The sequence below is a fragment of the Thalassophryne amazonica genome, chromosome 13 (assembly GCF_902500255.1).
Source record: "Thalassophryne amazonica chromosome 13, fThaAma1.1, whole genome shotgun sequence".
NCBI lineage: Eukaryota > Metazoa > Chordata > Actinopteri > Batrachoidiformes > Batrachoididae > Thalassophryne > Thalassophryne amazonica.
The window spans coordinates 50,988,865-51,012,299 of NC_047115.1; the positions used below are offsets into that span (position 1 = coordinate 50,988,865).

Sequence of the window (23,435 nt, forward strand, 5' to 3'; positions counted from 1 at the left end):
GCTGTTGTTGTTGGGTCCACCATATGAAGGGACTACTGTTTTTTTAGAATGTCTATTTTTTTCAAGGGTCAGTGAAGGCATTAAATTTAAAATAGTTTGAGCTGAAAGCGTTCCAGCTTTTGTCATAATGGCTGCATTTTCTTGCCTGAGAAAAGGGGCCCGAGCATGGATGCCACAGCTTTCAGCCTCATTCGTCTTGCTTGTTATGATAGCAGACAAAAAAGATATCGACTGACTGACCGTGTGGCATTTGGAAATTATGATTATGTGCTTTCTGTGGGAAAGAACGTGGGTTGTCAGAAAAGTATGTCATCAGCCCGGCAGACGTTTGTGCGTCTGACAGGTTGCCAAGAAACCCCGCCTAGTTGCATCCAGCATCAGCTCCAGCTATAATGCTGTATAAATAAAGTTGTTGAACTGTGTGTCAGAAGAAAGTCTTAAAAAAAGACTAAATTAAATAAAGATTGTTGGAGACCAGAATAATCATATTATCATTATTATTACTGACCTGTGCAGATGACATGAGTAATGAAGATGTGAGCTGTCCTGACATGCTGTTGCTTCCACACGCTGGCAGGATGGACGTATTTGCTCATAAACAGGTATTAAAGTTGTGTAAAGTGCCTCTTACGGCTGTTTGATCATGCCCCATATTTTATGTATCAACAACAATAATTTAGACTGAAGCTAAAACTAACTGAACTGGTTGGACTCAGATTTGAACAGCAATCTGTTGCTGACATGACAGAGACCCATTACTCGCTCCTGCAGTTTTGGAGATACAGAGAAACATCAAAAAGAGGAGAAGACAACACGACAGCGACGAATCACCATTGGTGAGTTTGTTATGGGTTATTGGACAGGAGCCTCTGAGATGTACAGGGCGACCCAAAACAACAGAACCCATAAAAATTGGAATAAATACAGCAAAGACTATTGTTCCAACCATCTTCCCCAACATGTTTTGGTCAACCAATGAAAAGACATTATGCCTGGAGGCCTATTTTGCCAACAAATCATCCCATTTGGAGCATATTTTGTAAAGAACATGACATTTTTGCAAAGCGACCAAGATAACTTTGGGGAATGATCTTACACAGATAAGTCCAGGAAATGTCTTCCTGGACTTATCTGTGTAAGATCAAAATTTTCTTGAAATATGCTGATTCTTTGTAGGAATTTTTCTAATTTTATGGGTTCTGTTTCTTTTGGGCGCGGGGGGGCTGTAGCTCATAACCAGAGTTGCCGCAGTAACTTTGAAAAGTTACTTTATTAGTTACTTTATACAGTTAGATTTTGCTGTTACTTTATACAGTTACTCCCTTAACAGCTGTGGAGAACTTGTCGGCAGCTGATGAATGTAATTAATAAAGTAACTAGTAATCTAACTAATTTTTAAGACTAAGTACTCAGAAAAGTAACCTTGTTAGATTACTAGTTACCTTATTAGTTACATTACATATTAGCAATGGTGGGCACATCTAACCAAAACGTTAGCTTCAATAACAGCTAATCAGCTAACTGAAAAGTTTTTTAAAGTTAAAGCTAAACCGATAAACCACCCAAAAATTTATTGGAAGCTACAGCTAACCGATAAATTGCTTCCAAAACACTTGCAACTACTAACAAGCTGATTTTGAGTTTTAACACCACGATCACTTCTGGTAGCATTAAAGGTGACCACAGACCCATACAATGAGTCAGCACTTCTATCTTTATGCACCCTGCTCACTGCTGGAAGCTCCCATTTACTACATATTTTCTAGCAGTGAAGCAACTAAGAGGAGCTAATCTCAACTCTGCACACAAAACAAGCCATTATTCCTTAACCGAATACAGCCGTGCTGCAGTGAGGCAGAGGTCTTGGAAAATAAAGCAGTTTTGAGTTATGGTTTTGATTTCAAATGATCAAATTATTCCAGATAGAATAACTCCATTAATGTCAGTTCTGTCATTTGTACAAAGTTAAAATATAACACATAATATCTTTTAATTTTAAATAATGCACTAATTCTGAAGTTTTGTAACAAACACAGACAGATGCCAAAGGGATTATGGGTAAATGAGCCTCTGCTAGAGCAGTTTCTTCTAGAACCAGTTCTCCTCTGTTTGCAGAGGATAGAACTGTACATCTACTACAAAACATTTAACAGGTAGGTACTCAACTGATTTTAGACTTAATAAATGTTTGTAACTGCTAAACTTTGTTCACCACGCCTGCAAAAATATGTTAGCGGTCTAAAAATTATTGGACCAAAACTTATCGGAAGATACAGTAAGTGGCCCGATGATGGTTTTCAAAGTTATCTGAAAAGCTAATCCGATAATGAAAACATCAGCTTTGATAATTAGCGGTTAGCAGATTAGTGGAACTGTGCCCGCCACTGATTATTAGTTACAAATTGTCTGCAGCTCCTAATAAAGTAACAGCATAAAGCTGCTAATAAAGTAACTGTATAAAGTAACTGTATAAAGGTGCTAAGGAAATAACTATAAAACTGCATAAAGCTGCCAAAGAAGTAACTCTGTAAAGTAACTATAAAGTGACTGCATAAAGCTGCTAAAGAAGTAACTGTATAAAGTAACTGTAGGTGCTAATGAAATAACTATAAAACTGCATAAAGCTGCTAAAGAAGTAACTCTATAAAGTAACTGTATAAAGTAACTGCATAGAGGTGCTAAAGAAGTAACTGTATAAAGTAACTGTATAAAGGTGCTAATGAAATAACTATAATGTTGTGTGGGCCGCTGAAGAGGAGGTACTGCTGGCCCACCACCACCAGAGGGCGCCCTGCCTGGAGTGCGGGCTCCAGGCACCAGAGGGCGCCGCCGCCTCACGGGAGCAGCTACGGTGACAGCTGTCACCCATCACCTGAGACAGCTGACGGCAATCATCAGTGGGGTATATCAGCAGGACGGCACCTCCACCTCATTGCCGAGATATCGTTTCTACCGGAGAGGTAACGTATCGAAGCTAACGGAGTGTATCTTTTTGGATTGTGCTAGTTTGTGGATTACTGTTCCAACGAGAGGTGGAGGTAACTTCCCTGCTGTTCGGAGTCCTGGGTGCAAACGCGCCCCCATCTAACTGTCCTTTGTTCCTCGCCAGCAGTACCAGGTCCGACACGCGGAGGCAGTGGCCACCTGGGAGTTCGGGACTTGGCGGCTCCAGTATTCCCGGGGTCCTGTGGCGGAGGAAGCCGTGTGGTTCCGGTCTTACCTTGGAGAGGCGTCTCCTATCTTCGAGCCTGCCCACACGACACTTTTGTGAATTGACTGTTGTTCATTTCCGTGATTGGTTGTATTCGTTGTGCACATTCACAACAGTAAAGCGTTGTTATTTTGACTTACTCCATTGTCCGTTCATTTGCGCCCCCTGTTGTGGGTCCGTGTTCCTACACTTTCCCAACAGGATATCTCGGCCAGCGTCATGGATCCCGAGGGGCGTCAACCGGCTGTTGAACGGCCAATGGAAGAACAAGGCGCACAAGCGTCCGCAGGAGGGGTAATCGGTGAGTTGCAGCGGATCCTCACCGCTTTCACGACTCGGTTGGATTTGATGACCGAGCAGAACGTCCTCCTGAACCGCAGGGTGGAGGCTCTCGCCGCGCAGGTGGAAGCGCGCCCTCCGGGCGCCGCTGCGGCTCTCCCTCCCGTAGAACCTGTGCGTAACAGCAACGTTCCACTGGTTGTCCAACGACCCCTCCCACCTTCCCCTGAAGCATACATAAGCCCCCCAGAGCCATACGGAGGCTGTGTGGAGACGTGCGCGGATTTTCTTATGCAGTGTTCGCTCGTCTTCGCACAGCGTCCCGTCATGTACGCGACTGACGCTAGCAAAGTAGCTTATGTGATAAATCTGCTTCGTGGTGAGGCACGCGCTTGGGCTACAGCGCTCTGGGAGCAAAGTTCACGGCTCCTTCTGACATATGATGGGTTTGTGAGGGAGCTCAGAACGGTGTTCGATCACCCTAATAGAGGAGAGACCGCTTCAGCCGTGCTGCTGTCAATGAGACAGGGGCGCCGGAGCGCAGCTGCCTATGCAGTCGACTTCCGCATCGCGGCTGCGAGGTCCGGCTGGAATAGCGCTGCCCTCCGCGCCACCTTCGTAAACGGACTGTCGTTGGTCCTCAAGGAGCACCTGGTGGCTAAGGACGAACCGCGGGATTTAGATGGGCTTATCGATCTTGTTATACGATTAGACAATCGGTTAAATGAGCGCCGTCGGGAACGAGACGAAGGGCGTGGCCAGGCACGCGTCGTCCCTCTCCCTTCCGGTTCCGACCGCGTTCCGCCCTCCCCACGCTCCACGGCCCCTGCGCTCCGTGCGGTTACAGCCCCCCCTGCTGACGAAGCTATGGACACGAGTAGGGCAACATTTAGGGCACCGGTCACACAAAGGAGGCTGGCCCGCGGGGCGTGTTTTGTTTGTGGCTCGATTGAGCATCAAGTAAGGGACTGCCCCGAGCGGTTAAACACCAACGCCCGCCCCTAGAAACTGGGCTAGGGGTGGGCCGAGACGTTCACGTGGGACACACCCACATCGCCACACGACTCCCAGTTACAATCCTTTATGAGGATTTAACCCTGAAGGCCCCAGCACTGGTGGACACGGGCTCAGAAGGGAATTTGCTAGACAGCAAATGGGCCAGGGAGATAGGGTTCCCTCTGGTGGCGCTTACCTCGCCTGTGCAGGTACGGGCGCTAGATGGCTCCCTACTCCCTCCAATCACTCACAAGACACCACCAGTAACTCTGGTGGTGTCGGGGAATCACCGGGAGGAAATCGAGTTTTCGTGACTCCGGCCACCTCCCGTGTGATTTTAGGTTTTCCCTGGATGTTGAAACACAATCCCCTGATCGATTGGCCGTCCGGGGTAGTGGTTCAGTGGAGCGAGACCTGCCATCGGGTATGTTTAGGTTCCTCGGTTCCTCCCGGTTCCCAGGCCAGGGAGGAGGTCAGAGCCCCGCCCAAGGTGCCGGTGCAGTACCATGACCTTGCGGAGGTGTTCAGCAAGGATCTGGCACTCACCCTTCCCCCGCACCGCCCATATGATTGTGCCATTGATTTGGTTCCAGGCGTTGAGTTCCCGTCCAGTAGGCTGTACAACCTCTCACGACCTGAACGCGAATCAATGGAGACCTACATCCGGGACTCTTTGGCTGCCGGGTTGATCCGGAATTCCACCTCCCCGATGGGTGCGGGTTTCTTTTTTGTGGGGAAAAAGGATGGCGGATTACGTCCATGCATCGATTACAGGGGGCTGAACGAAATCACGGTTCGTAACCGATACCCCTTACCCTTGTTGGATTCGGTGTTCACGCCCCTGCATGGAGCCAAGATATTCACCAAGCTTGATCTTAGGAATGCGTATCACCTGGTTCGGATCCGGAAGGGAGACGAGTGGAAGACGGCATTTAACACCCCGTTAGGTCATTTTGAGTACCTGGTCATGCCGTTCGGTCTTACAAATGCTCCCGCGACGTTCCAAGCATTGGTTAATGATGTCTTGCGGGACTTCCTGCACCGATTCGTCTTCGTATATTTAGACGACATACTCATCTTTTCTCCGGATCCTGAGACCCATGTCCGACATGTACGTCAGGTCCTGCAGCGGTTATTGGAGAACCGGCTGTTTGTTAAGGGCGAGAAGTGTGAGTTCCACCGCACCTCTTTGTCCTTCCTGGGGTTCATCATCTCCCCCAACTCCGTCGCTCCTGATCCGGCCAAGGTTGCGGCGGTAAGAGACTGGCCCCAACCCACAAGCCGTAGGAAGCTGCAACAGTTCCTCGGCTTTGCGAATTTCTACAGGAGGTTCATTAAGGGCTACAGTCAGGTAGTTAGCCCCCTGACAGCCCTGACCTCACCAAAAGTCCCCTTCACCTGGTCGGATCGTTGCGATGCCGCGTTCAAGGAGTTGAAACGGCGCTTCTCGTCTGCACCCGTTCTGGTGCAGCCCGATCCTAGTCGCCAGTTAGTGGTTGAAGTGGACGCCTCGGACTCAGGGATAGGAGCTGTGCTGTCCCAGAGTGGGAAGACCGATAAGGTCCTTCATCCATGTGCCTATTTTTCCCGCAGGTTGACCCCGGCTGAACGGAACTATGACGTCGGCAACCGAGAACTCCTTGCGGTGAAAGAGGCTCTTGAAGAGTGGAGACACCTGTTGGAGGGAACGTCCGTGCCATTCACGGTTTTCACTGACCACCGGAACCTGGAATATATCAGGACCGCCAAGCGGCTGAATCCCAGGCAAGCCCGCTGGTCACTGTTCTTCGGCCGTTTTGACTTCCGCATCACCTACCGGCCCGGGACCAAGAACCAGAAATCGGATGCCTTGTCCCGGGTACACGAAGACGAGGTCAAAGCGGAGTTGTCGGATCCACCGGAACCCATCATCCCGGAGTCCACTATCGTGGCCACCCTCACCTGGGACGTAGAGAGAACCGTCCGGGAGGCCCTGGCACGAAGCCCGGACCCCGGGACTGGACCAAAGAACAGACTTTACATCCCACCAGAGGCAAGGGCTGCTGTCCTGGACTTCTGTCACGGCTCTAAGCTCTCCTGTCATCCAGGGGTGCGAAGAACCGTGGCAGTTGTCCGGCAGCGCTTCTGGTGGGCGTCCCTGGAGGCCGACGTCCGGGACTATATCCAGGCCTGTACCACCTGCGCCAGGGGCAAGGCCGACCATCGCAAGGCTCCGGGACTGCTACAGCCGCTGCCCGTGCCTCATCGCCCCTGGTCCCACATCAGCCTGGATTTTGTCACGGGCCTCCCGCCGTCCCAGGGAAACACCGTCATCCTCACGATAGTGGACCGATTCTCCAAGGCGGCCCACTTCGTGGCCCTCCCGAAGCTCCCGACGGCCCAGGAGACAGCGGACCTCCTGGTCCACCACGTCGTCCGCCTGCATGGGATACCATCAGACATCGTCTCCGATCGCGGTCCCCAGTTCTCCTCGCACGTCTGGAGGAGCTTTTGCCGGGAACTGGGGGCCACGGTCAGTCTCTCATCCGGGTATCACCCCCAGACCAACGGGCAAGCAGAGCGGGCCAATCAAGAAATGGAGCAAACACTGCGTTGTGTGACAGCCGCGCACCCGGCGGCCTGGAGTACTCATCTGGCCTGGATCGAGTACGCCCACAACAGTCAAGTGTCATCAGCCACCGGCCTCTCCCCCTTTGAGGTGTGTTTGGGGTATCAGCCCCCATTGTTCCCGGTGGTTGAGGGAGAGGTCGGTGTGCCCTCGGTCCAGGCCCACCTGCGGAAGTGCCGTCGGGTGTGGCGTGCCGCCCGTTCTGCTTTGTTGAAGGCCCGGATGAGGGCGAAGACCCGTGCAGACCGGCGGCGGACCCCGGCCCCTACGTATCGCCCCGGGCAGGAAGTGTGGTTGTCCACCAAGGACATCCCACTACAAGTGGCCTCCCCAAAACTGCAGGACAGGTACATAGGACCGTTTAAAATTCTCATGGTCATCAATCCCGCCGCAGTGAGGCTGGAAGCCAGTATTTCATGTGTCAAAGCTCAAGCCCCATCACACCTCGCCCCTCTGTACACCCGGTCCGGCACCACCTCCTGCCCGGATCATCGATGGCGAGCCGGCTTGGACAGTGCGCCGGTTGTTGGACGTCCGACGGATGGGCCGGGGCTTTCAATATCTGGTGGACTGGGAGGGGTACGGTCCCGAAGAACGCTCCTGGGTGAAGAAGAGCTTCATCCTGGACCCGGCCCTCCTGGCCGACTTCTACCGTCGCCACCCGGACAAGCCCGGTCGGGCGCCAGGAGGCGCCCGTTGAGGGGGGGGTCCTGTTGTGTGGGCCGCTGAAGAGGAGGTACTGCTGGCCCACCACCACCAGAGGGCGCCCTGCCTGGAGTGCGGGCTCCAGGCACCAGAGGGCGCCGCCGCCTCACGGGAGCAGCTACGGTGACAGCTGTCACCCATCACCTGAGACAGCTGACGGCAATCATCAGTGGGGTATATCAGCAGGACGGCACCTCCACCTCATTGCCGAGATATCGTTTCTACCGGAGAGGTAACGTATCGAAGCTAACGGAGTGTATCTTTTTGGATTGTGCTAGTTTGTGGATTACTGTTCCAACGAGAGGTGGAGGTAACTTCCCTGCTGTTCGGAGTCCTGGGTACAAACGCGCCCCCATCTAACTGTCCTTTGTTCCTCGCCAGCAGTACCAGGTCCGACACGCGGAGGCAGTGGCCACCTGGGAGTTCGGGACTTGGCGGCTCCAGTATTCCCGGGGTCCTGTGGCGGAGGAAGCCGTGTGGTTCCGGTCTTACCTTGGAGAGGCGTCTCCTATCTTCGAGCCTGCCCACACGACACTTTTGTGAATTGACTGTTGTTCATTTCCGTGATTGGTTGTATTCGTTGTGCACATTCACAACAGTAAAGCGTTGTTATTTTGACTTACTCCATTGTCCGTTCATTTGCGCCCCCTGTTGTGGGTCCGTGTTCCTACACTTTCCCAACATATAAAACTGCATAAAGCTGCTAAAGAAGTAACTGTATAAAGTAACTGTAGGTGCTAATGAAATACGAGGTCTGTGAGAAAAGTATCGTACCTTTTTATTTTTTTCAAAAACTATATGGATTTGATTCATATGTTTTTACGTCAGCCAAGCTTGAACCTTCGTGCGCATGTGTGAGTTTTTCCACGCCTGTCGGTTGCATCATTCACCTGTGAGCACACCTTGTGGGAGGAGTGGTCCAGCCCCCTCGTCGGATTTTCATTGTCAGGAAATGGCGGAATGATTTGGGATTTTTTTCCATCCGAATTTTTTCAGAAACTGTTAGAGACAGGCAGCGGAGGCTTCGCGCGTCATGACTTCGCGTCGGTAATGACGCGCGAAGCCTCCGCGTGGCTTTCCATGACAAAATCTCTTGTTAAAAGTGAAATCTGCCTGAAAATGGCTGATGTCCAGCTCTTGTGATAACCAGAGAAATTGCTCACGATGGTCCCAGCTCCACACAGCCATCCGTTTAGAAATTATGTGGTGTTTTCTGCCTCTCGATGGCGGCTCAGAGCACGGCGCGCTGTTCGCCATTGTGGGGCATCCATAAAGCTGTAGTAACACTCCTTATTCTCTGTGAAGCCCGTAAAATTTTCACCGAAAGCCAGATACATTTTTCGAATGGTTTCCAGCTGCCTGTCTCTAACAGTTTCTGAAAAAATTCTGATGTAAAAAATGTCCAAATCATTCCGCCATTTCCTCGCAATGAAACAACTACGAGAGGGGTGGACCACTCCTCCCACAAGGTGTGCTCACAGGCGAATGATGCAACTGACAGGCGTGGAAAAACTCACGCATGCGCACGAAGGTTCAAGCTTGGCTGACGTAAAAACATATGAATCAAATCCATATAGTTTTTGAAAAAAATAAAAAGATACGATACTCTTCTCACAGACCTCGTAACTATAAAACTGCAAAAAGCTGCTAAAGAAGTAACTCTGTAAAGTAACTGTATAAAGTAACTGCATAAAGCTGCTAAAGAAGTAACTGTATAAAGTAACTGCATAGAGGTGCTAAAGAAGTAACTGTATAAAGTAACTGCATAGAGGTGCTAAAGAAGTAACTGTATAAAGTAACTGTATAAAGGTGCTAATGAAATAACTATAAAACTGCATATAGCTGCTAAAGAAGTAACTGTATAAAGTAACTGCATAGAGGTGCTAAAGAAGTAACTGTATAAAGTAACTGTAGGTGCTAATGAAATAACTATAAAACTGCATAAAGCTGCTAAAGAAGTAACTCTATAAAGTAACTTTATAAAGTAACTGCATAGAAGTGCTAAAGAAGTCACTGTATAAAGTAACTGTATAAAGGTGCTAATGATGTTGTGAAAGTGTAGGAACACGGACCCACAACAGGGGGTGCAATGAACGGACAATGGAGAAGGTAAATAACAAGGTTTACTATTGTGAAACGAGCACAATAAATACAACAATCACAATTTGGGGTCGAATCCGCTGGTGTCGTGTGGGCAGGCTCGAAGGTAGGAGACGTCCGTCTCAGTCGAACCGGAACCACCCAGATCTCCTCTGCCACCGAACCCTGGAAATACTGGAACCGCCAAGTCCCGAATTCCCAGGTGGCCACTGCCTCCGCTCGTCGGATCCGGTACTGCTGGCGGGAGAGAGCAACAACACACAGGTGTGGATGTGACCGCACCCAGTAACGGAGAGGGGAGAAGCCGCCTCCACCTCTTGTCAAAGTACAGCAGGAAGGTGAGTACTTATCCAAGCAATGAAGCTGTCAGTAGTCAACAGTCCTGAAAAGGTTTAACAAGTTTAGCTGGTCGTTCAGAATATAAATGCAGAGAATATTACCTCAGTCTTAGGCGATATCTCGGCACTGAGGTGGAGACGCCGTCCTCCTGATATACCTCTGTGCTGAGTGGAACAGCTGTGTCTGGTGATGGTGACAGCTGTCACCCAGGCTACTCCCATAAGGCGGCAGCGCCCTCTGGTGCCTGGAGCCCGCACTCCAGGCAGGGCGCCCTCTGGTGGTGGTGGGCCAGCAGTACCTCCTCTTCAGCGGCCCACACAACAAATGAAATAACTATAAAACTGCATAAAGCTGCTAAAGAAGAAACTGTATAAAGTAACTGTATAAAGTAATTGCATAAAGCTGCTAAAGAAGTAACTGTATAAAGTAACTGTAGATGCTAATGAAATAACTATAAAACTGCATAAAGCTGCTAAAGAAGTAACTCTATAAAGTAACTGTATAAAGTAACTGCATAGAAGTGCTAAAGAAGTAACTGTATAAAGTAACTGTATAAAGGTGCTAATGAAATAACTATAAAACTGCATAAAGCTGCTAAAGAAGAAACTGTATAAAGTAACTGCATAGAGGTGCTAAAGAAGTAACTGTATAAAGTAACTGTATAAAGGTGCTAAGAAAATAACTATAAAACTGCATAAAGCTGCTAAAGATGTAACTGTATAAAGTAACTGCATAGAGGTGCTAAAGATGTAACTGTATAAAGTAACTGTATAAAGGTGCTAAGAAAATAACTATAAAACTGCATAAAGCTGCTAAAGAAGTAACTGTATAAAGTAACTGTAGATGCTAATGAAATAACTATAAAACGGCATAAAGCTGCTAAAGAAGTAACTCTATAAAGTAACTGTATAAAGTAACTGCATAGAGGTGCTAATGAAGTAACTGTATAAAGTAACTAAAAAAGTAACTGATAAAGTAACTTTTCTAAGTAAATGTGGCAACACTGCTCATAACCTACCTGCAGACTGATTGGTTCTATGCCGTTCTTGCAGCATCGTATTTGTCTGCGTGTGAGGATCAGAATGGAAACGTCCCTGAGAAGGTACTGTAAAACATCAAAACAAGGCCTTCAGGGTGGCATCAGCACACGGCCCAGAGCTGCTGTAATTACACAACATGTTCTGTTTATATTTCCCAGCTCTCCTGAGCTCCCAAAGCAATGACTCCACAAATAGTCGCGGAATTTCGGTCTTTGCGTCCAGCTTTTGCAAAGCAAGAGTGCTCGTATCCTTAGCAATGCACGTGTTAGCTGGAACACCAAACAGGCAGACGTGCAGAAAACAGCTCTTTTTATTTTTAAGGCAAATTGGTCATGTCCTGTGCTTATTATTGCCACACATTATGCACATTTTTATTTTCCGCATCAGTTGCATGCAGCCTGAGTCATTTGCATAACATCTGAAGCAGCCACACCTCATGTAGAACCCACACAGGGTCTTCAATTTAGGCAAAAAAACCAAAACAAAACAAAACACCACAACTATGGAATATTTATGTGTTTTTGAAATATATGATCCAGTACTTTTTTCTCCAGGGTTAAACCTCTGAAACAAGTTTAACCTCACTTTTCAATACACACTACAAACACATTGTAAAGCCTTTATTGGCAGCAGAAAGCACCATAAAGTAAAAATACCTCAATTAGGCAACAGTTATAGCACATAGAAACCAACGCTGTTTGTTAATTATGGTTCAACACACAAATTGTTTATTTATCACAATATATTAAAACACTCATATGGTTACCATGAATGCATTATTGATGCTTACAAGTGTTTTGTTGCTTGTTAAACACGTTTTTGCATGTTGCAAATGCAATTCCACACCTTTATGTGTCATACCCTGTTTATACGTTTTGCTCTAAATTACATTTTGGATATGGAGCTGGTTTGTAGATGGCCAGAACATCACAAATATGTTTAGTAGCAACTCTTTAAAGGGGTCATATTCCCATAACTGAAATGTACTTAAAGCTGCAGTGTTACAATTGTAATTATAAATAAATACACAGATGGTTATGATGGATGGATGGATGGATGGATGGATGGATGGATGGATGGATGGATGGATGGATGGATGGATGGATGGATGGATGGATGGATGGATGGATGAGATTTATTGTCATTGTCATTACACGAGTGCAACAACAACGAGATTACGTCCACACTCCAATTACCACAGACAAGATACAGCAATTAATCCACAATTATTACTTGTTTACCGTAGTAATGGCACGCATCAAAATTAAGACAACACATATACATTTGACATTGTTTATGTGCACTAAAACAGTCTGTTTTCTGAATTGAGGCAATGTGAGTGCGGGGGAGTGCAGCAACATGTAGTCACGCCGCCAGCTTGGGGGGGAACGGGGACCTACAGCAGCTAAAACTGCGCAGCACCCCGGAGGGGGAAGGGATGTGGTGTGAGCGGGGGCCAGGATGGGGTGGGGGATGAGAACAGGAGGGGGGTAGGTGGGAGCATGCTTTCAGTCTCTGTCCATGTGTAAGTCAAATGAGGAAAACAACGGGGCATTTTGTCCTTCAGAGGCTGATAAGCCTGCCATGTTTATGGTTGAGCAGTGAAAAACACCTTTACAGCTCACATGAACGACCAGATCCAATTATGAATATTCCCTTGTCTCCGACATCTTCCTTTGCAAGATGTGCATTTTGCTCCGAGATGTTATCCAACTTGCGTCTCAGTTCAAGGGTTAATGCAGTCTGAGAATGTATCGCCTTGCCCACCTCATTAATCATGACGGACAAGTGAGGGGTCGTGGTTCTGGTGGAAGGTGTCTTGCCAATTTCCCAGTAGATCAGGGCAGCACATAAACCAATATGTACCCGCCCTCCTACAATAAAACCAAATATAAATCCTCGACATTCTCCACAGAGAATGGCGCAAAGCAGGCAACATGCCATGTCTCCCAGGAGTCAAGAACATAGTCCGCAGGGTAGGTTCCATCTGGGCAAGCAGGGTTTTCTTGTTGAAAAAAATGGTGTCAATAGCATTCAGAGACCAGCTGATCAATTCCATGGTTAATCCAATATAGTCTGAAGAATTCACAGTCTGGTGAAGTAGGGGACTTGAAGGTTGGAGCAGAGATAGAGGAGAGAGGAGGAAATGCGACCGCCCTCGCCGGAGTCCCAAGCAGAATGCCACATGAATGAATGCCACACTGAAAAAAGAACCAGCTTAAAAAGTTCTTTCAATTGGTAAAATCTAAATGAATTAAGTTGTTCGAACTTAAATGAACAAGTTAGATCGACGCTAACTTACAAACTTAAGTTGAACCAACTTAATTCATTTAGATGTTACCAATTTAAACAATTCATTTAAGCTGGTTCAATTATTCTCTTTTATCAGTGACTATTTCATTTCAAGGGCTCATTCTAACCTCAAAAAAACACTGATTCATTGTTGGAGATTGTTTTGTGAGATTAGAATGATCCCTTCTACATGGGGGCATGCCGCTCTTGGAGGTCACCAGATTGCTTCCATAGATGGTATATATACAGGACAAACCCTCCGTGATGTCACCCGTAGGTTTTCTGAACATAGGCCACTCTAGATGTCCCCATCTTGGCTTTGCTCACACAGCCTAAGTCTCACCCAACCCGTAAATGGATTAAGAGGTCAAGCATGAGCAGGACTGTGGTTGACCTGAGCAGAATGGATGAAGCCGGACACACCCACATCTCAGATTTACCAAACAAGATGAAACTAACAGGCTAACTTTACAGTGGGTGTTTTTTTGTTTTTTTGCCACATGTATTTGCAGGCGGTGGTTTCCTTGACGAGTGGCTTGGTTATTAAAAATTATGTCTGCCTTATAGCCACAGCAACTGTGAAGTAACAGTGGAGCTAACATCACCAAGTTAGTGATACGTACCTGTTAACAGTGAAAACCACTGCTCAGTCTGCAAAAATATGTTTTAATAAAAATCCAGAACTAGGGTTCACCTTAGTTCTGGATTTAGGTTGCTCTCTGATATGGCAGTGTATTTGTGTTTCATGCTTCCCATCCAATTCGCACAAAGTCTTGCCCACAATCCACCTCTTTACCCATTTATGGGTTGACTGGAACTTAGTCAGAGTAAACACTGCCAACATGGGAACAGCGAGAGAGATTTTGTGCAACATCAGAAATGGCATGCCTGTTCATACCTCCTGAAATAAAACAAATGATCAGAACAAACATGGGCATTCATTTTTCCCACGAACAGCTGTATCACAGCTCATTCAAATGTCATATTTAAGTCAATCAACAATAGCAACTTTAAGAAAACAGTTCTAATAAGCTTCTATAACATATTACGGTTTCATTTCATGGAACAGTCAATGAAATTTGTCGAAAAACAATGCTGTAACAGGTGGTTTCGATCCTTGTCACAAACATAAACATCGTTGGCATCCATCTTTCCCAGAAAAGGCGATCTCTATGTGTGCTAATGTGCTCTGCTTTCAGTAATTCTACAACTACTTCACACTAAATTTGCCAGGAATGGAAGCACAGACACCAAACCTTTGATATTTTCACAACGATATTTTAATATGCCACCGATTTGCAGCCTGTAAATATTACACTAGCACCTTTCTATTCCCGATTGACATTTAACCAAAAGAGCCAGCGGGCCCTCCAGCCATGCTGCGCATGCTCCTGTTGAGAAAACAACTTTGCATGGAAATATTGAAATGGACCACATATAGCACATTGGTGTTAAAGATTTTTTTGTTAATGATGATGTTTTATATTAAACACTGTCATGTCTTATTTTTCATTTCCACTTCATCTTATCCCTGAGCTGTCCCAAAAAACATGGTGCATGGTGTCAAATATGTGTGATGTAAACACAATTTCAGTACTTAGTGCCCGGCCCCACTGGTATTTAGGAGGATTTGCGTATGGATTGCACACAAAATTGGTTCATATTCGCTTAACATCTGCAATATCCATGAAACATGCTTGTATGAGTCGGCCGACAACCACACACGTCCGTAATTATCCGCAGAGGCACATTTTTCCGTTGCCAGGATTTTTGAGCTGCACAAAATTTTGGCTGCGGATGACATCCACCTTACATACTCTATACATACACAATACATACACAAACATACTCAATCTATGCGCTGTATATTCGCTGTCATCTGCTGATATCCGCAACTGACAGGGATTTGCAGCTTGGCAGCGGACTGGAATAGTGTGTAAAACGGATATTTTGCATGCCCATCATGTCCACATCACGAACTAAAATAAATTGTTGCGAATGCATACAGATTGAATAAAGCGTTTTTATTACGTCTGCTTTGCACTGTGTTCACAGCTGAACGCTGTTCTTTGTTCTACCGGCTGACACACGCTCTGCGCTGGATGCTGCCTATATAAAATAATTATTTTGTTCCAGATTAATCATTTTATTGTGCAAAATGGCTGTTGAAAATGGCTCTAATCACCTTCTGAATCACAGAGGAAGCTGCAGCTGGGCAGTTCGCGCACAAGCTGCAGAAAGCATTTTGAGCCATCTGAAAAGGTAATTATTTGACTTGTTTACATTGTCAAGGCTTGATAAAACAGTTGCGTGTTTTTTCCTTCTTGTCTGCAGCTGTTACAATATTTATTCCTGTGTTTATAACAGATTTACCTTCTTGTTATAATCGTTCAGACGAGCTGCACTCTGATGCGATCCGCTGACGTCGCCACTTGCCCTGTTCACTGCTTGTTTACTCCAGTCAACTTGTCCAAGTCCAGCTAATGCTCCAGAGGCTGTATTGTAGGTGTGAATAGTGATGCCGACGGCCTGAGTGCGCTTCTTTTATGGCCGCAATGCAGATGCTGTGCATGCGCAACACGTGCGCGATGCATTCATAATACACCCATAATACTGCCGTGATAATTGCAATGCGTCGGATCCATTTCCTCTCTACGTGTGTTATACAACCGTGATTGTTCTTCATATATTATTAATATATCTGTAATTCATACTGGGACATTTGTCATTTTGGCCATTTTTTGTTGAGGACGACAACGAATAATTTGTGTACTCAATTCATGTGAAATTAATCCTCTCCCCAGTGGGACCGGGCTCTTATTCTTACTTTATAAATTCCAGTTCCTTCGAGGTTACTGGTTTTCTAGTTTCCTAGTTAGTGAGTGCATAACTCAATCCTTGGAATGCACTTTTGTTTCTTTTCTCCACGGCCGTTACTCCATGTTCATGAAGATTAACTCCATTTTGCATTTGCTAAAATGCTTTATGTTGTTAAATACCATAATGTTGAATACAGTAAGTCTGTCACCTCTTTTTCTACCAGGACACAGGAACAAGTGGCCAAATCTCTCAGGGATCTGAACACACATGAAGTGTGCCAGTGGTTTACCAGCATTGGGCTGCACAAATGTCTCCCCTTCATCAGAGGTAAAGCTCCTTCATCTGTCTCTTCTCCCAGGCCTGCTGCTTACACGAGCAGGTTAATTTATGGACATTACAAATCAAAGAAAGTGAAAAGTTCAAGATAAAAGAAAATTAAAACTTCAACAATTTAGTTTGTGTTAATGTTCTGTTAATGTTTCAACACACTTTTATTGGTAATGTACATACACTGACATGTTTTGAGCCTGTCCCAGAAAAAACAGGGTGTGGTTCTCCAACTTTTGCATTCTAAGAAACCAGCATTTCTCGTGAATGTGTGAAGTTTTGACTCACTGGGTGCAATGTTTTTATGGGATTAATTTTATATTGGGAGGTGGGGTAAAGTAATTATTGCCAGAATTCATCAGTGATTTTTCTTCAGAAAAGATTCCAATGTTTCCAGTTCTCTCATTTCAATCAGAAAAAAAATTTCCTGTCATGAATTTGTCAACCTATTTTCCTGCATTTGTTGACAGAATTTTGCAAGGATCGGTCAATCCGTGTGACAAGTATAATCCAAACTTGTGCGTGGTCACCTATGTCTCTGGGAAGATCTTTTGACATTTTAGATTTAGATTTTTGACATCATAGTTTCAGATAGTTTTGTAATTTGCCAACTCTAATCATTATATTTTACTTTTTTGAAAGGAAGCATGGCGAACAGACCGAGAATAACAAGATTTACAGCTGCACAAGCATTGAGACTGATTTTTGATGCCCAGAGTGAAGATGAAAAGGATTATGGACAAATACATTAGAGAGTGAAATAAATACCAAGAACCCTAAAACAATCATTTATATAGAAGTATTCCAGTATAAAGTCAATTGGGTCATAAATAACCCCACTCTGTCATATTAGTTACTAAAATAACACTTGAGGGTTAATCCCATGGGAAAAGAGACATCAGTAATATTCTCACAGGATTTTTTTTTGCTATTTAGCTAAAATATGAAGGCACTTAAAGACAAATTATCCCGTTGCACGCTTTGATAATTTATGAGCAGATTTGTTTCCTAGCCAGAAAACCTCTCACTTGAGTTGGTCATCTCAGTAGATTCTAGTACACTCAGCTCTTAAGAGCAACAACATATTTATTTCACTTTACATCCATGGTTAATTAAGACACTGAATACAGCATCTTGGTCTTTACTTCATGCTCAGATTATGTGCTCTGTAAATATATAAAGTGGAGTTGGATATGCCCCAAATGAGCTTGGGCTACACACTGTAGACTGCGTGCTATAGATCAACAAGCTAGGGCCCATTTCAGGGAAGAGTTGATTAAATTTTGTGATGATGCAAAGCTGTCTCAAAAATATTCATCTTTCTTTGACATTCATGCTTTATGACATCACAAAAATTTGATTGTGGGGGGAAACGTCAGCCTGCCTTCTTCTCTCAGCTTGCCAGGACTGAATGTATTTGGTACTAGGTCTCTTTGGAGAATCCTTGGGTACCACTGGAATGATTTTTTGTTAAATGAACAATGACTTCAGGAGATGTCAATGAGAAATATCACTTACATTGTGAGATAATATCAGTTATGACATTTTGGCTGTGTATAGAGTGTGCATGATCCTGCAATGCAGTTACCTCATTCTTGAGAAGACCAAAGGGATGCTCACATTTCACCTGTCCGCAGGAGATAGATGCTTATATTTGAGAGGTTGGGATAGATCTGTTGTCTGCCTAAGTGTTTTCCATCCAGGACCTAAGGCAGTTTCATAGTATCGTTGAAGGCGTGGCACCAGCGTACAGTATGCTTCCAGACCTCATTAACCCACCCAAATAACACTCTCCTGTGTCCTGGCCAACTTTCCATCATATTTCTATTAATAGATCATGTCTTTACACAGTGTTCTAGACAAATATATATTTCACATTCAGAAAGCTGAGATTGTTCTTAACATTTTGATATACAAAACATGGGCATTACACTGAAATATAGTACCTTAAAATGGGGTGTCTTGAAGTACACTTACAGTAACTCAAGAAAACAGAACAAAGGTATGCATTTACTGAGTGCTCTTTTTGTTTAGGACCCTATGTGACTCACTTTTCCATCTCTCAGATGCTAACCTGTGTGGAGCAGACATAGCCGCTGTGGATGTGAACACTCTGGACATCCTCCGTATTGTGACAGTGGCAGACAGGGAACACCTGCTGTCTGCCATTTATAATGAACTGCACCCACCCAACACCACCACCCAGCGACTTCACACCCTGCTCGGTACACGTGTCGCTACAAAGGCTCACATAAAACCATTAACGATGTGATAACAGAGAAAATAAAGAACATCCAGGTGATGTTTGTATTTCATGTCTCCACAGAAACCTCAGGGCAGAATAAAGTTGACACACTGACTTCTACATTCATGTCGATGAGTAAGTCTAAGTCTTCTTCTCACGTGAGCTGCCTCAGCATGAATCAGCGATCACTCAAGCTCAGGTGCAGCCTCTCACATGGACGCTAAATACTTTGTAGCAAAGGGGAAAAAGTCATATGTTACTCTCTTTTTGCTTTGTAGACAGAATGGTCAAAATTACACACAGCAAAGGAGTTCGCCACTGATGGAGATCATCATTACAGGTGAGTAACTGTACTTGAATTATGAACAATATGATAAAAGCCTACATCAATTTGCAACACATCCACGTAGGTCCTTATTAAATATGAACAGTGCATCTGGAAAGTATTCACAGTTCAGTTTTTCCACATTTTGTTATCTTACAACCTTATTCCAAAATGGAGAAAATTCTTTTTCCCCCCTAAAAATTCCATGCACAACACCCCATAATGACAATATGAAAAAAAAAATGTTTATTTTGGAAAGTTTTTCAAATTTATTAGAAATAAAAATCACATATACATTCACACCCTTTGCTCAATACTTTGTTGATGCACCTTTAGCAACAATTACAGCCTCAAGTCCCCTTGAATATGGTACCATGAGCTTGGTGCTCCTATCTTTGGACAGTTTTGCCCATTTCTCTTTGCAGCACCTCTCAAACTCCATGAGGTTGGATGGGGAGTGTCAGTGTACAGCTATTTTCAGATCTACCCAGAGATGTTCAATCGGATTCAAGTCTGGGCTCTGGTTGGCCACTCAAGGACATTCACAGAGTTGTCCTGAAGCCCATCCTTTGATATCTTGGCTGTGTTCTTAGGGTCATCGTCCTACTGAAAGATGAAACATCGCCCCAGTTTGAAGTCAAGAGCGCTCTGGAGCAGGTTTTCATCGAGGATGTCTCTGTACATTGCTGCATTCATCTTTCCCTCAATCCTGACTAGTCTTCCAGTTCCTGCTGCTGAAAAACATCCCCACAGCATGATGCTGCCACCACCATGCTTCACTGTAGAGATGGTGCCTGGTTTCCTCCAAACATGATGCCTGCCATTCACGCCAAAGAGTTCAATCTTTGTGTCATCAGACCAGGGAATTTTGTTTTTCATCCTTCAGGTGACTTTTGGCAAACTCCAGGTGGGCTGCCGTGCGCCTGGTGCTAAGGAGTGGCTTTGGTTTGGTCACTCTACCATACAGGCCTGATTGGTGGATTGCTGCAGAGATAGTTGTCCTTCTGGAAGGTTCTCCTCTCTCCACAGAGGAATGCTGGAGCTCTGACAGAGTGACCATCAGGTTCTTGGTCACCTCCCTGACCACAGCACTTCTCCCACAATCATTCAGTTTAGTTGGGTGGAAAACTCTAGGAAGAGTCATGGTGAATCTGACTGTCTTCCATTTATGAATGATGGAGACCACTGTGCTCACTGTGACCTTCAAAGCAGCAGAAATAGTTCTGTACCCTTCCCCAGATTTGTGCCTCAAGACAATCCTGTCGCAGTGGTCTACAGAGAATTCCTTTAACTTCATGCTTGGTTTGTGCTTTGACGTGCATTGTAAACTGTGGGACCTTATATGTAGACAGGTGTGTGATTTTCCATATCATGTACAATCAGCTGAATTTACCCCAGGTGGACTTCAATTAAGCTGCAGAAACATCTTAAGGATGATCCGTGGAAACAGGATGCACCTGAGCTCCATTTTGAGCTTCACAGCAAAGGCTGTGAATACTTATGCACATGTGATTTCTTAGGTTTTTTATGTTTAATAAATTTGCAAAAATCTCAAAAAACCTTTTTCACATTGTCATTATGGGTTATTGTGTGTAGAATTTTGAGGAAAAAAATGAATTCCATCCATTCTGGAATAAGGCTGCAACATAATAAAATGTGGAAAAAGCAAAGCTCTGTGAATACCTCATGCTGTGTGTACTTCTTGCACAAAAATTAAGCAACCAGTAGAAAGAAATTGTATATGGGATACACATAGCAAGATTTCAAATACTATACTTTTTTCCTGGTTTGAGACCATCCTCAGTTCAAATCCATGTCAGACTGGAAAACCTCTAATGACCCATGGGCAATGTCCTTAATCACCAAGTAACTCCCAGTGTGCAGTTAAGTGGCTTGCATAGCAGCATGCTAACAACTCTGTGTGAATGTGAGGCATCACCGTAAAGTGCTTTCCGCATCTGCTACAGATGGAAAAGCACTATAGAAAGACAGTCTATTGACATTTTATAGAAACCATGCAATGGATGTTATGATGTAAAATGGGAAACACAGCAGCAATCCCCCAAGCAGAAATTTTGAGCATGATCGAAATGGTTGTTACAGTCTAATCTCAGCAACATGCATGTTCGTAATGCAGGGCATGCACACATGCTACAATACAACTTGTGTTTCTGTATGACTCTGGAAGAATGCACATTTGTATTGCATCATTGTAGCGGCTGGCTTTACAATACTATGACATATCGTAATTCTTAAATTCTGACTTAACTGAACTATATGAATACTCAGTGACTCCACTGCCTGACTTCTCTAAATCCTGTAAGAGGATGAATTGTTCCCTGTTGCCCTGGCAGGGGACATAGAAACAGTGTTCATCTGTCCATTTGTGTGGACATATAGTGTACTCATAATAACTTTCCATAGGTTGACTGCAGTGACATCAAATTTATACAATTTTTGCTGAGTTTGATAATGAGTAACCTTGATCTAATTTTCAAGGTCACAGAGTGAAAATACTGAAAAACATAGTATTCGTAATAACTTTCCATAGGTTGGGTGCAGGGCCACTAAATTTGCACCACTTTTGGACCTCTTGGTCCTTTTGGATGGGTTCAGTGATGAGTGACCTTGATCTGCTTTTCAAGGTCACACATCATAAAAACTGGAAAATACAGCACATTACTCACAATAACTGTCCAAAGGTTGTATGCAGGGCCGCTAAACTTGCACCACATATGCAACTCATTGAGGTGTGAGGTGAGTTTGATGATGAATGATGCTGACATACTTTCCAAGGTCACAAAAAAAAAATATGGAAAACGCAGTACTCACAATGATTTTCCACAGGCTGAGTGCAGAGCAACCAAATTTGCATGGCATATGCAGGTAATGCAGGTCTTAGTTTGGTTTGATGGTGAAGGACCTTGGTCTACTTTCTTTGCTTGGTCTACTTTTCAGTGTCATAAAGCAAGAAACCTCAAAAATTAATTACTCACATTCACTTATCTCTGTTTCATGACATGATGATGGGTGACCTTTGCTCAAAGCATGAAGATAGTTTATGTGGTACATGTTAAATGAGGGCCTACGGTCATGGGCACAAGATATACTATAGATCAACATGCCACCAGCAGAGGTGGACAACCCCAGTGAATAAACGTCCTACCACATATTGCTTCCATCCATCCACTAAACCAGCTAATTCTAATTAGTTCAACTCTTCAGACAGGTAGTTGACTTAATCAGTGAATTCACCTGTTTTAGGCAGAGGTGGGACGAAGTGACCATCAAGTCACTCTCAAGTCATAAATCAGCAAGTCTCAAGTCATTATGACCACCAATTGTTTGCAAGCTGACTTGAGACTTGACTTGGGACTTGCAGATTGATTACTTGAGAATGACTTGACAGTGACTTCATCCCATCTCTGGTTTTAGGTGCACAGGCAGAAGCAATACATGGTAGGACTTTTACTCATCGCACTAGGCAACCATTCTGTTCCTGCAGTATGTGATAAGCACTACCCGAGGCAGATGAAAGCAGGTCAACATCTGCTTTCATCTGTCAAGACCCCTTCCAAGTGCCTTACACAGACCACGTTTTCACATGGATCAACACCCCATAGCACAGGTTAGGTACACACAATGTGCAGTACAATCAAAACTGACCGCTCATTGTGTGCCAGTGCACTTGGTCAGTCAAGCGCACATCAAAGATGATTAGCCATGAAGTGCATACGTGAACCTTCATCAAAAGGACATCTCATAATGGACATTATTTCAGGTAAAATCAGAACTTTATGACAAATTTAATTGCTATTTTACAGCATCCCAACAGACTGTTCATCTCAGAACACCAAAAGAAACAACCCTCAGGAAGATCATGGACACGTGCATCAGAATGTTGGGAATGATGGAGGAGAAGGATCTCTTCAAGCAAGGTGCTCAGCACGCAAACCATAAGAAACACGGTCACCTTTCTCCAAACTAAGAGCCATGCATGTGGTTTAATTTCAAGGGTCGGTAGAGGTGCTGTCGCTGGACCAGCAGGTTGGGAGTCTGCTTACATCATCAATAGATAACACACAACTGGAGCTCCAACTGTGTAGAATGGTAGGATTTTGATCATTTATTCACATTTTGGAATCCAA

At 44.8% G+C, this 23,435-nt stretch overlaps 1 protein-coding gene across 1 annotated transcript; it reads left to right on the forward strand.

Annotated features, from left to right (window-relative positions):
- Positions 1–474: 474 nt before the first annotated feature.
- Positions 475–23,409, forward strand: LOC117522952. The gene is made up of 9 exons (XM_034184373.1): positions 475–602; positions 749–836; positions 11,291–11,340; positions 16,614–16,717; positions 18,784–18,942; positions 19,044–19,161; positions 19,241–19,302; positions 23,112–23,225; positions 23,303–23,409. Exons 3-9 carry the CDS (start codon positions 11,321–11,323, stop codon positions 23,407–23,409), a joined length of 684 nt encoding a protein of 227 aa, XP_034040264.1. The 5' UTR covers positions 475–602; positions 749–836; positions 11,291–11,320.
- Positions 23,410–23,435: the final 26 nt, after the last annotated feature.